The sequence below is a fragment of the Thermobia domestica genome, chromosome 5 (assembly GCF_964235325.1).
Source record: "Thermobia domestica chromosome 5, izTheDome1.hap1.1, whole genome shotgun sequence".
In the NCBI taxonomy this organism is placed as follows: Eukaryota; Metazoa; Arthropoda; class Insecta; order Zygentoma; family Lepismatidae; genus Thermobia; species Thermobia domestica.
In genome coordinates, this window is record NC_137458.1 from 193731732 (window position 1) to 193745531 (window position 13800).

At 37.4% G+C, this 13800-nt stretch overlaps 2 protein-coding genes across 2 annotated transcripts in view; one reads left to right on the top strand and one right to left on the bottom strand.

The window, feature by feature from the left end:
- The window catches only part of LOC145684750 (uncharacterized), a 106872-nt gene extending 104855 nt beyond the window's left edge, over positions 1 to 2017 (bottom strand). The window contains exon 1 of the mRNA XM_081757123.1: positions 1536 to 2017. Coding sequence (XP_081613249.1) covers positions 1536 to 1901 — 366 coding nt within the window. The 5' untranslated portion in view covers positions 1902 to 2017. The remainder of the gene's footprint in view (positions 1 to 1535) is intronic.
- The window catches only part of LOC145684752 (uncharacterized), a 272066-nt gene that overhangs the window by 65809 nt on the left and 192457 nt on the right, over positions 1 to 13800 (top strand). The window lies entirely within an intron of this gene.

The following is a 13800-nucleotide window of genomic DNA, read 5'->3' on the forward strand; positions in this document are numbered from 1 at the left end:
AGTCCCACAAAAGCTTGTTACAAACCAGAAATTATAAGATCGCTGGAAAGAGGATGTAATAAAATGGGGATGGTGATAGGAATTAGGTTGATAACCCCTGGGGAGGGGAATAATTGCAGGCTTTTATTCTTGGAATATTTACCTCAAGCTGTGAGGATGAATGTCCTAAAGAAATTACGTTAAAATCAAGCAATATTTACGTAATTTACGGTGCAGAATTTTGTTGTGTGCATATGATTATACTTACAAAGAGGTTCATCCTTTATTATTTATGGGTTGAGATTCCATGCAATAGGTTTATTTCGGAAGGTTTGAGAAAGGTACACTCATGTCCAAAATTAGTGTCGCATGTCTATAAATATGTTGCTGTAGGAATATAATTTGATGTCGAATTCGCCCGGTATTTCTTATAATGTTAGTATGTGTATAATCGGCAAAGACATGTATGTGGAAAATTTCATATCAAAAGAGCAGTAAATAAGAACAATAAAACGAAAATAAAAAATTCTTGTTAATTTAGCAACATTTTTTTTACTCATTCTAATTTTCGTATTTATAATTATTTTCCTATGAAATTTACCACAAATATACATTTCCCGATTATACACATAGTATCAGTATTAAAAGTACCCTGAAAAATCATTATCAAATTATATTCTTACAAGAAGACAGTTATAGATATGCGACAATCATTTTGGACATGAGTGTACATGCAAGTTTCATCACAACCGAATTTATTTTACGAGAGTTATCGTAACAACAAACGGATAGACACACAATATCATTCGAGTCAAGTGACAGAAACTCGTTGTGCTCACTTGAATAAGAGTGTTCACACTTGAAACTATATCGGTTCCTCTTACCCAGCTGCAATTTTCATTTTAAAATGACATTCACATATGTATGTTACAGTCATTTTATTCTTTTACTTGGAGCCAGCACAAAGGAAAAATGAAATGAAATCTGTGAGTTTTACGTCCCACGGTTATGCCGGTTAGGCTAAAGGAGACGGTGATTATGAGAAATGATTGAAATGAAGAAAGTGGGAGGAAACGGTAGAACCCGAGAAAACCCACGCACACGGTGTTTGTCCACCACAAAATTCACTTGCCGGGAGCAGGGTTTGAACCCGGGACCCCATGCACCAGAGGTGAACTGAGCCACCGCGGCCCCTCAGCACGAAGGACAGTTTTCCCTGGATCAATTCTAGGCTATTTGTGTCTGCGGCAAATATAATCTTATGCGTGGTATTTCCCTAATTTTCTCCTTATAATTTCGTTAATCTTAATACGATTGCATATAATAACTATTTGTCTCCTTTAGCTTCCGGAGAACAATTATATGGGACGTGGAACTACTAAAAATTTAATTCATCTTTCCTTATTAAGTGATTATAATTTTCCTTTCTCCAATACACCACTGAAAATAAGTAAATAGCCAAAAGTTATGCAAAATTAAAATTTTGAAAATAAACACAAGATATTTAATTAGTAAAAATCTTACTTAAATTATAAATACAATCTACTTTCACTTACCAAAGGATCTGTAGAGTTAGTAATTGCCTCACAATGTAATTGCACTGTATCTCTCAATTTTGGACATGTAGTTGTATAGCTTCGTAACTGAAGTGCGACTGATTTTTCACTATTTCTTGGAGAAACTTTACTAGTACTCGGTTGATCAAACAGCACCAAGCGAGATTGAAGAATGTCCAGTTCATTTATTTTCTCTTTCCTTTGCAATTTCTCGATTTTTTTCGTAGGAGGAGAAGCTTTTGATGGACTTACCCGTTGCGGAAGAAATAAGTACACAACCGGAGGAGGCGGTTGGTAAGAAATAGTCCGAAAATACCGTGAATCTGTAGCACCAGGATCAAAAACTATCCGTTGTGCTGGCTCCATTGTAGAACTAAGTCTTCTCGTCACAAAATGATAAGCAGGTTTTGCGCCAGTGAATATCAAACGGCCTTCTATTACAAGCACTACTAACAGCGCACGAAGTAAATTCAGTCCTTTCATCTTCATGGTGCTGAAACAACTACAAAAAGTTTCTCTCTTTCCAGACATTATAATTTCATTAAAATATACGGAAAAGGAAGCATGTAATTTCACAGTCTATGCTATTAACTTTCAGGAGTAAGTTTTACGTGTGGAATTTGTTCAGTTTTCTAAATACAAATGTTATTGCTACAGACACTTTGATATAACTTATCTTTATCTTCGAAATGAGTAGTTTCTAAGCTTCATACTTTTGAAAGTTTTCTTCTTTTTAAAATTGCTCCGCAGTGTTAAACATACTAACGTGTTTATATTAAGAAAAAACTTTTTTTCTTTTAAAAAAACTATATATAAAGTGTAGGTCTTAAATTGCAACATTCAATAAAGTTCTGTTTCATTTCAAAGAATTATTTCAATTAGGATATACTAGGTACAGTATTTTATTTTGTTCTCAGTGCCCTTCTCACGCTCACGTATAGCGACAAAAATTTACTATTAAATCGCTTTATGCTTCTTTGAGGTGAGGTGATCTTGAGTTTCACGCCCCTTTCAGCAGCGAGGCTATATGAGACGGGACATACTGGTTAACGTTGAATCCAAACCACATGAGCTCCCACCGGGAATTGAACCCGGGTCTTTGTTCCCCGAGTTTATGTTTTCATGGGTGCATTTTAACCTCCGTCAAATTGTCCTTCCTATAGGAGCACTAATGATATCTTCTAGTGCGATCATTACTGCTTCTTAGAACACCAATTCCCAACATTAGTGCTGCGATAATTTGCACGCTAAAAGCAAAAAAGCTTTAGCCCGCCAAGAAAGCACTATTGATGAAACCTAGTGCAATCGATAGTCTATCGTTAGTGCATCTAGAAAACACTAATAGTTTCGTCTAGTGCTTCACTATTAGTATAGATATGCCTAATTGTATTACACGAAATTCCCATAAGAAATACATGGGGAATTCTTCATTGGGTCAAATTCCAGTCAAATTCTAAAACATTAGTGATCTTTTCAAATGCAATCGTTAGTGCTTCATTAGTGCTTCTTAGAGCACTAGCTCTCAACATTAGTGATTCAATAGTTTGGACGCTACAAGCAAAAAAAGTTTGAGGTGGCTAACGTGAAGATAGCCCTCGCCCCAGAAAACACTAGATTAAACATAGTGCAATCGATAGTACTGTAGCGCTCAAAAATATAAGACCATCCTTATAAAAACATGCTTTTCGACTGTTACAGTCATATTTGTTGTTTGGTTGAGAAAATAATTACATATTCTGAAAGAAGAAGTTATATAAGAAAACACTATTTTGAATTGTTTTTGGCGGGTTTTCCGACTTTAAACGAGAATTTTCACTTTTGGACAATTTGTCGAAAATTAACAAACTCTTGTCATCTTCGACACAGACACATGTTTCTTTTAAACAAAAATATACAATTTCTCCTTAAGAAAGTATGATAAAAACAAAAATAAACTTGGCTTCCATGAAGATCTTATGTTCAAGTGATGTCTTAAAACAGGGATTTTATACCTCTGCAAAACCTGTAAAAGTGCACGTTTTCACTATATTTCCTTGTTTTTCATAATTTGTTTAGCTGTCAAAGCTATTAATTTTTGTTCATGTACCTTATTAATTCTTTGTTGGCCCACCTTTTGCGTTGTATATACAATGCTCTTACACGTTTTGACATTTAAATTACTCAATTCCTCAAAAGGTCTTTTTTGGTCCTTATGTTTTCCCAAATTTAAGCAACCGCTCCACGGAGCTCCAGCACAGTGCCAATCTTCCTTCTGCTAACTCTCGGTTCTTCAAGTCACATACATCTTCAATTAGCTTCATATCTTGCGATTGTGCTGGCCATTCCAGCAGAGGAATTTTCATCTCGTTAAGCCACTTCTTAGAGTTTCTGGAGACATGACAAAGTTAATTATCTTGTTCGTACAACCAAGTCTTCTCTCTTCCTAGTAATTTCGTCTTTGACAGAATCATATATTCCTCCATCAAATTCAAGTATCTATCCATATTTACAGTACCATCCACCATGGCTATCTTGTCGGTCCCTTTGGTTGCCATACAATACCAAATGATGTGAGATCCGTTTTCCTTTTGCACTTTTGGTGCCATGCATTCAGGGCAGCAACGCGCGACCTTCTGCCCACTTCGATGAGTATTCATTTTATTGTTGCTATAGAGAATTGTTCGCCCAAACGATCTTCTACTTCTCTTCTGTAGCCCTTCTATTCACTTTTGAAAGGTTCACCAACCGGCGAATAACACAATTGCAAAGAGCACGTTTTCACCCGCGACACTTACGATGGGGAACTTGTTTCGTTTCTGCATATGTTCAAGATGTTAGCTATCTCTCTCTGATTTCTGCCACCTTTTCTTAAACCAATAATCTGGCACATTAATTGATTTTCGCTGTTTCGAAAGAAACATTGCTCCAGTGATGCCAATTTAGCCTATTTTGGCTGAATCTAGCCTATTTGGAGAGGCATTTAGCCATACAAATCTACGAAATGTTTATAGCCTTAAATATAGCTTATTTTATGAAACACTTATACCATTTTTGGCCTTATTTTATTAGCCGTTAAATTACGAGTAATTCTAAAATTATTTTTTTCTTTGAAAATAAATGGTACTTATTAAAAAAAACTATTTGTCATTATATACAATCGTGTTAATTGATTTCTCTACACAAAGGATGCTTTATTACGGGAAGCCTTATTTGCACACCTCCTGGTGTATGTATCGAAATCGAAAAGAATCGATCTTCGTCGACACTGAAATTTCCGATGTTACCAAGTGTACTGTTAATACCATCGCAACCACGTAAACTTGAATTATGGAGAAGGACCTTCAAGTACCGATACCTCCTTACTTAGAAGGTATAGAAGATACTAAACACTGCAAGAACTTTTACACATATGAAATGTCAACTTCAACTTCACAGCTTGAGAGTGAGGTTCGAGTGAGTTCGAATTCCATTTCTTATTGTGAGCGTGAGGTCGAGTGATCTTGAGTTCAGGTGAGTTTGAATGAACGTGAGGTCGAATTCCATTCCTACCGTGAGCGTGAGGTTGAGTTGAGTTGATTTTGCGTTTAACGTCCCTTTTCAGCAGCGAGGCTATATGAGACGTGAACCTACTGATTAACGTGGAATCCGAACCACATGAGCTCCCGCCGGGAATCGAACCCGGGTCTCCCGCGCCAAAGGCGCGTACGCTAACCGCTTAGCCAGAGCGTGAGGTTGAGTGAGGTCGAGGAAAAATGAACACCTCGGTCACATTGAAGAGTCAGTTCATTTATATAGAAAAGAATATTTAAAATAATGACTTATTCTCGAATTTTATTATACAGTAGTTTGGTGTTACAATGCGTATAACTAGTTAAATGTTATTTGGAGAAAACGGTTACTGGTTAAAAACAAGCAGCTCTAGCGTTGTTAAAGAATATTAACGAATTTAAGTTCGCTTAAATAAACCTTCTATTTTATTGTGATGTACACAACCTGTAATTCATCACGTATTATTTTATGAATGAAGAAAAAAAAACTATTGGGCAGTACCTGTACCTAGGTACAGAAAATGAGTACCTAACCCAACACTGCGTAATGGTGACTCGTAAATACAATGTAAGTAACTAACAAAATTCATTATCACTCTAAATATCAACCATTGACACTTAGAATTAAGATTTCACAATGCAAGGGTTTGCTTGCTGCTTTTTGACCGAAGCAAAGAGGAGGTCCAGATCAGACTTACTCGGCATGTGTGTTGTCTGTCTGTATGTCTCACGATAACTTTCGAACACCTTAACCGTTTCAAATGGAACTTTCACAGATTGTTTATTGGTTCAAAGTACAGGTCAGGTTCGTTGGGCAATAAAATCGAACAAGAGGGAGGGGATGAAACCCTCCTCTAAAGGGGCAAAAATGTAGAAAAAAACGAGATAATTTCAATTAAAAGCTAATTATATTGAGTTTTTTCTCCTGTAAGAGCTTTCTACTTGTGTAAACGTACTTCGGGGATTGTGAGCTATTGGTTGTGACAAATCGGACAAAAACGTCGCCAGACGATTAAAAAAAATGAACTCGGCTTAACGTAACGTATTTCTATAGAGCTTTAATTTTCACCACAAGATGGCCCTTTTATATAGATCTGTTTTGAATGGACGTGTTGAGATAAGCATAGAGGGTCTACGCTCTACATTTCTTTACTTGAATAGATGGCGAGTTGTACATGTACTGCAAACTATACACGGTATAGGTACCGGCTTTATGAGAAAATGCTCGAATCAAAGTAAGATCTTTGTTGTAGTCTGATCTATAGGTTTTGAAGTGGGTTTTATTGTTTTTTTTTGTTTTTTTTTTTGTTTTTGTTTTGTTTTACCCGAAATAAAATACGTTTTCGGAGGAAAACTTCACCAACCCTATTTCTGAAACTTACACATCTATTTTACTGAGGCCAGTTATACATATGGTGGATCAAATAAGCCAACGCTTCCCGGAAAGAATGTTTGAAACAAAATAGTGTTTATTAATATCCAACAAACGGCGGAATAGTTAGAATGGGAACTGATCTATCTAAAGCAACAGGGAGGGTAACAAATCGAAACCCCAGAATAACACTATCGTAACTCGAAATATACCTCGTTACAAACCAACCAAACAGACGGTTTGTTTGTGATAGTTTCCGTCCTTCTTAGAATTAGGCTATAAAATTAAGCGTAATTCTTTGAAAACCGAGGAAACTATTCAGTATTCTTATCAAAAACTTTTTTTTTGATTAAGCTGTAACCTGGGCCATTTCGAGTTACGACAGTATTATTCCAGGGGCGCGATTTGTTTAATTGCGTGATTTCAATCATTTATATGCTAAGACTCACACACTTTGCTTGTGAATTGTAGTAAAAAAGAATTTAATTTGTGCTGCATGTACCTTGAATGCACTTCATAGAGATCTCGATATAGGTATAATTTAAAAGACATTATGAAACGGAAAATCTAGCGTCAGTCTCCATTACAGCTTGTGTTTCAGAGAGCGAGATTGAAGTCTGCTGTTACGTAGAATAAAATCGATACATTTTTAAACCTTTCTAGTATTACTACCTCCAGCAATGTAAAATAATACGAGATTATAATCTTGGTAACTATATAAATATATTTCAATTTCCGCACGTATGCTTTCAGTACAGTGGCGTTCGGACAAGTGAACAGAACCGTGCGTGGCACGTTAAAAATTTAGTTAATTCTTTAAAAAAAGACAAAATCTAGAAATATCATTCCTCGTATCATAAGTGTTTTTAATTTACTATTTCTGAAAGAAATTGGTTTAAGTTTACCTAACCCGAAGTCAATATCTTGACAATGTTTTACTTAAAGTAAAATTTGTAAATGGTTTGTTTGAGCATTGCCCTTAAATACAAGGGGAAGTTTAATGTGAGATTCCGGTTATAGAGGAGGGTTACCAAAGAGTACGCACGCCCTAAGAGCGCGCAGTGCCAATTACGCTGAACTGGTAACACACAGAATTATTATTGCTACGCTCTTTGACGTGTCTTTGTGTGAAAGTTGATACGAAGAAAAGGGAAGTTAACGTTTCGCTGCAAACAGAAAATACAGCTAAAAATAACTTTTCTGAATTCTTGATGTAATATTTTAGTACTCTTAGTTAAGAAATTATTCTGATATAGCAACTAACTACAGTACCCTTGTTGTATGGTAGAAAACATGAATGCAGATAGAATTGCTTATCATGGCTTTGTTTCGGGGGTCTTGCATGTGCAGCCACATAGATGAATTTTACTCGAGTCGACTGCTGTTTCCGAAAGAGTGCGCGTTAGTGAGCTACAAAAGAACGCGCGTGTTAGTGAGTTACCAAAGAACGCGCGCGTACTCTTTGGGAGAATTTCTTTGAGAGTGTGTGAGTAGTAATCGCATGACTTGAGGCCATTTTTCCCGCCCCCTAGAGCATGGCGCCCGCCGCCGCTGCCAAAATTTTGCGCCCCGGGCGCCCGGCGCCCATTTTTGGGGTTACGTGGCCCGGGGTCAATGACCTAGGGGGCGCCCGCCGCCGCCAAAATTTTGCGCCCCCTGGCGCCCGGCGCCCCTTCTTTTGGGTTACGTGGCCCGGGGTCAATGACCTAGGGGTACATAGGACCACCCCTTTTAGATATTGGTAGGGGTACCATGGCCCACCCCCCTAAATTTTGGCAGGGGTACCTAGGACCATCCCCCTTAAATTTTGGAAATTGCCAAATCTAAAAATTTGGTGTGGTAGCCTAGGACCATAGTATGTACCTCTATCAGTATTGGGTGTCTATGTCGTTCCCTTTCATGGGTAAAAAATTGCCAAAAATTCAAATTTCGGGGTTTTTTGACCTAATTTATCCTCTTGGATGAGGTGTTATCATCCCCCTTTTGATGAGGTGTTATTACCCTATATGGATATATGTGCATATACAGGGTCAATTACCTTTCATAAGACATGGGTATATTTGTGCACCCCTTTAAAAATTTGGGAGGAGTACCTTGGCCCACCCCTTAAATTTTGGAAATCGCCCAATTTAAACATTTGGTATAATAGTATAAAACCCTAATATAGATCACTATAAATTTGGGTGGTCTACCTCGTTCCCTTTTAGGGGTATAAAATTGCCAAAATATAAACGTAAGCAATACGTTGTATCACGTGTTTGGTTTTTGGACCTTATTTATTCCAATGGATGAGGTCCTATTACCTTATATGGTTATATGGTCATGTATAGGGGTCCATCCCCTATTATAAGACATAGGTACATTTGTGCACCCCTTGAATTTTTTTTTGGGGGGGGAATGATACCTTGGCCCAGCCCTTAAGTTTTAGAAATTGCCAAATTTAAACATTTGGTATCATAGTACTGGACCCTAATATATATTACTATAAATTTGGGTGGTCCACCTCGTTCCCTTTTAGGGGTCATTTTGTTCCGCTTTAGGGGTGAACATGGATACAGTGGTCCACCTCGTTCCCTTTTAGGGGGCATTTTTGTTCCGCTTTAGGGGTGAACATGGATACCTTGGAATCGTCCCGAGTTTGATTCTTGGAAATGTTGAATTTAACGTCCCCGCGAAAACGGTGAGAAATGATAGGACGAAACATGAACTTACTTGACTGAGGATTGAAGCAGGGACCTCATACAGTAGAGACAAGCGCTAAGCGACCGTACACGTGTGTTGATTACTATGCAATGGTCCCGAGTTTAATTCTTGGTGTTAGTTTCAGGAAATGTTAACGTCCCCTTGAAACGATGATGAGAAATGATAGGAGGAAACATGAACTTACTTCGTTGTGGATTGAAGCAGGAAACTCACACGTTACAGACAAGCGCTGAGCCATCGTACTCCATTCAGTGCGAACAGTTTCGCGTATGAAAAGAAGACGAGAAGATTTAAACAGATTAAGTTACATTACACATTTCAGTGCGAGCAGTTTACACTAGGTTTATGTTTCATATAGAAATATAGAAGATCTGTGTTGTCATCTTTTTACTTCGTGTGCGACTTGGACCTTGAAGAAAACCTTGCTGACTCAGTGCTAAGCATTGGCATTAAAACGTATACACATAATCTTATTGTTTAGTTGGCTGTATTTTGAGATGAATCAGACATTTAAGGATGTTGGTTCGAATCTAGTTGTGTTCGCTGTAACTCAGTGCCTGAGCGATACTTACCGAAATTTTCCAGTGTTGCAAACACTATCAGAATGAATCGATTCATTTAGTCGGAGCAGTTTCGTGACGAAAACTGATTTTTGTTTGTACACAAAATTTTTTTCTGAAACAGAATTTTGTTTGTACATAAACATTTTTTTCTGAAACAGAATTTTGATTGTACATAAAAATTTTTTCTGAAACAGTTTTTGTTTTGTACACAAAAAATTTCTGAATCAGTTTTTGTTTCGTACACTAAAAATTTTCTGAAACAGAGTTTTATTTTGTACACAATTTTTTTTATTTCGTACACGAAAAAAAAAGTTCTAAAAGAAAAATTTAGTTTGATTTTTTTTTCATAAAACATTTTTTAGAAATTTTATTTTATCGGTAAACTGATTCAGAAAAAAGAAATTGAAATCGCAGTACAGGAAAAGAATTTGATTTTAGGATGTGAAATAAAATACAGAATCATGTTTTTGTACATTTATTTTTAGCATGTGAAATAGAATACAGAATTTCTTTTTCTTCAAAGGAAGACGTGTCCGTGACGGGTACAAATTCTGTAAAGAGAAAATAAAACATATGAATATGCATGGTAATATTTATTTTGTTTCCTGTGAAAGAAGAAAAACAGATTATTAACATCGAACTAACTGATCAAGAGAGAGTGAGGTGAGAAAAAGAAAAGCAAATGTGACGTACCTGAATTCCTTTTTTTTTCTCCACTGGTTTCTGCAAGGTGATGTCATCTGAGTTTGTCTCCGTTCGTGCATCGTTGAAGCATGTCCCGTGCACCGTCTTGATTCTTTGCCATCTTTGAAAGGTGATGTTGGTGGGATTAGGGAAAAATATGGCTGTTATTCTGTTCTGGCTTTTTTATACCCATAGGGCAATGTTTCGTATGTGTCTGGTATTAATCGGCGTTTTTTATAGTTGAAACTGTACTTCTTTTCTTCAGGTTTTGTGACAAGATGATGATCGTGGGTTCTGTAAATTTTGTGCGGCGTGCTAATGGAGATTTTTTCACTCGATTGATTTATTATCATTTGCTCCAGACTATTGAAATTTAACTTTTGACTTGCAGCATAATTGAGTGTGAATCCACGAATTTTGCATACATAACTGGTTGATTTCGTGTCGGGATCGTAGATTTCCAAGGCGTACTGTTTTGGGCCACCAGACACGAATTTTTTAATGTATGCTTTTGGTCCAATTGATTCCAGTTCATTTGACATTGAACCAAGAAATACTTCTGGTTCTATTGTGGGCTGTGATGGTCGCTGCGTGAATATTACGGAATCTGTATCGAAATATAGTACTCTTTCTTGCAGCAATTCTAAATATTTGTAAAGTTCCAGACGAGCTTGACACGTTGTAAATGCTCCAAGGACAACATCAGCATTGTGATTTTGTACTGGAACATCATCTTCATACTGCCAATAAAGGTATAACAACGAATCATTAACAGGTAAAATTTGGTTGACTTTTATGTCTGGAGCAGTTAATTTCTGATACAGTTCTTTGGGGTCGTTAATGATGGTCGTTTGGCTGAAATTGTCTCTTATAGCGAGTCGTCCCCAGAAGGCATTCAAACAGAGCTTTGCAAGACTACGACGTGATGAATTTGTCATTATATTTGTTGCATCCAAAGTTATGCCTTCACGTTGTTGTACCATTTGAATATACTGCTGCCTTTCTTCTTCGGTGACGCAATTGGCAGGCCAACCAGAAGCTTCCAGCTTCGATTTCAAAAATGTGTTAATGTATTCGCTGAATAATCCGCCAGTCTTGGTTTCTGGATCATATACGGTGATGTCGTAATCCCAAATTTCGTAAATTTCAATGACTTGATACCCAAGTTCAATGGCTTTTTAAATTTCATAGGACACCCACGTTCCTGTTAGACTTCGTTCAGTGTCGGTATGTGTACATTCAGAATCTTGATTTAATGCTGTGGCACAGGCAGCACAAAGTGGAAACAACAACTTCTTATTTGAGCGAAATGGTAGTACTGAATGAAACACATTTCTGCTCGGCAAAATCTTCAACTTGACTAATCCGTTGACATCTTGAATGTCGGGCATTTCTGGATCTCCCTGTAGATATATTCGTGGATGCCCTATTGGATACCGTCCACATTTATTCACATAAGGATACAGGGAAACGATATCCAAGAATTTTATTTCTTCGCCTTCATTTTCATTTGCGACGTGGTACAATTTAGTGGCATTAACACGGCCACCATAGAAGCTGTCTCTTGGATTTAACGGTGTCTTATTAGTATAAGGATGTGTGCTTAAAGAAGAGGCCAATGCTGGATTGGATTTGAACACTTGACGAAATTCACATTCCCACATTTCATGTACTTTATATCCCATGGATCGTAATAACTTCATTTTACGCTGTGTTCTCTCGTAGCGATAGTTCATCGTTTCTTCGGAGTTCTCATAAATGGGCTGATCACGGCCTGTAGGGACACATAGAGTACAGCCATGAATTCTGCAACCTTGAAACTCATACACGTGTTCCTCTTTAGTGTCTGGATCTTTGTAGTAACCGTCCAGATGAAAACCAGCAACATAAACTTCTTTTCCTCTCGCAGCATGTAGAATTGAATGACCCTCTTTTTCCTCCATGTAGGCAAGCCACTGCAAAGCAATCCGTGACTGATTGTTTCTGTGACGATATCCTCGTGCAGGAAGAATGCTAATAGTATTGGGTTTTAAGAAATTTCGTCGAAATACTAAATTGCATCACTCGCCAAAGTGATAGCCTCCAGGAAAGGATTAACGTGAGTTTCTTGTTCAAAAGTGGTCATGAAAGATATACAAGCCATTCGAAGTACGTTGACGTCCTGGACACAATAGTTCACCAATTCTTCTTGGAAAATAAACGTATCGTTCTGGTGTTCGTTGTACCATGTCATGAATTTTTCTCGTTCATCCACTTTCATTTCATCTGCACCATAATAATGGATGTCCGGTAATTTTCCCAAATACGTTTGATTTGCAGCAGTATTAAAAAAGTGTGGAAAATATCCTTTGGTCGCTGGTAAATGAAATGCCTTGGATAATTTACTTAAAGCCATTGGCATAAAATTTAAGGAGTCAATAAACGATAAGTGATTCACTGTCATGCTTAAAACTTTTTGCTCCGTTCAAGATCAAAGTAGTTTTCAATTCATGTTTTCCACTAAGGATTTAAGAATAAAATGACCGTCATATCCCTTAGAGTTATGTGCCAAAGATACAATAAGTTTGATGTTGGGTCGTGGTTGACGTAAATACGCAAGAAAGGCATTGATCGGATCATCTTGAAAAATATGTTCCCGCTGTCCACAAACTTCACACGGAAGATGTATATCTTCATCTTGAACACAGTTGTAACATACTTGTTGGGCCACCAGTAAATTGGGCTTATGAATGAATGTGTCTTCATCAAAGAAAGTATCCTGTGTGGCTTCGATATCATAGAAGACAATCATAGCCTTCTTGGCATGTAACACTGATGGAACTCCAGGTTTTAATTGAGTCGTATCAGGCTTCATGTAGCATTGGTGAGTAGACGTAACGTGTTTATGGCACACATTACAAAAATAATCTGTACAATCATGTTTTCTTTCCCCTGTATGGACAAACGAATAAATGCGTAGACATTTGGCACACTGTTTTACCATCTTGCATATTGGTTGGCCCTTATGATATGGTACAGTCAGATGATTTATATAGCATGTTTCACCATAAAATTCACGATTGCATTCTGGGCACTGCTTCTCCGTATTGGTCTTACTGCATGGCGGTTTCTGCAAACATTTCTCACACATGGCCGAACAGTTCTTGACGTGTGCAATACGATGATCATATTTTTTGTGGCATGCAGCACAGTAAGAGTTGGTAGAAAAAACAGACGTTAATGACGTGATGATGTCATAATGAGAATTGATGCACATTAAATTGATTGGAATCTTGTCTTCGGCACTCGGCCCTTCATACAGAATATCTTCTCCGGAGAAGCTGGTGTATACGGTAAGTTTATAATTTGTCAAGTAGCGTTGCAATTGTCGCAATTCTTCCACGGATCCCCCATGATCTAAATTCACTGATGATCGA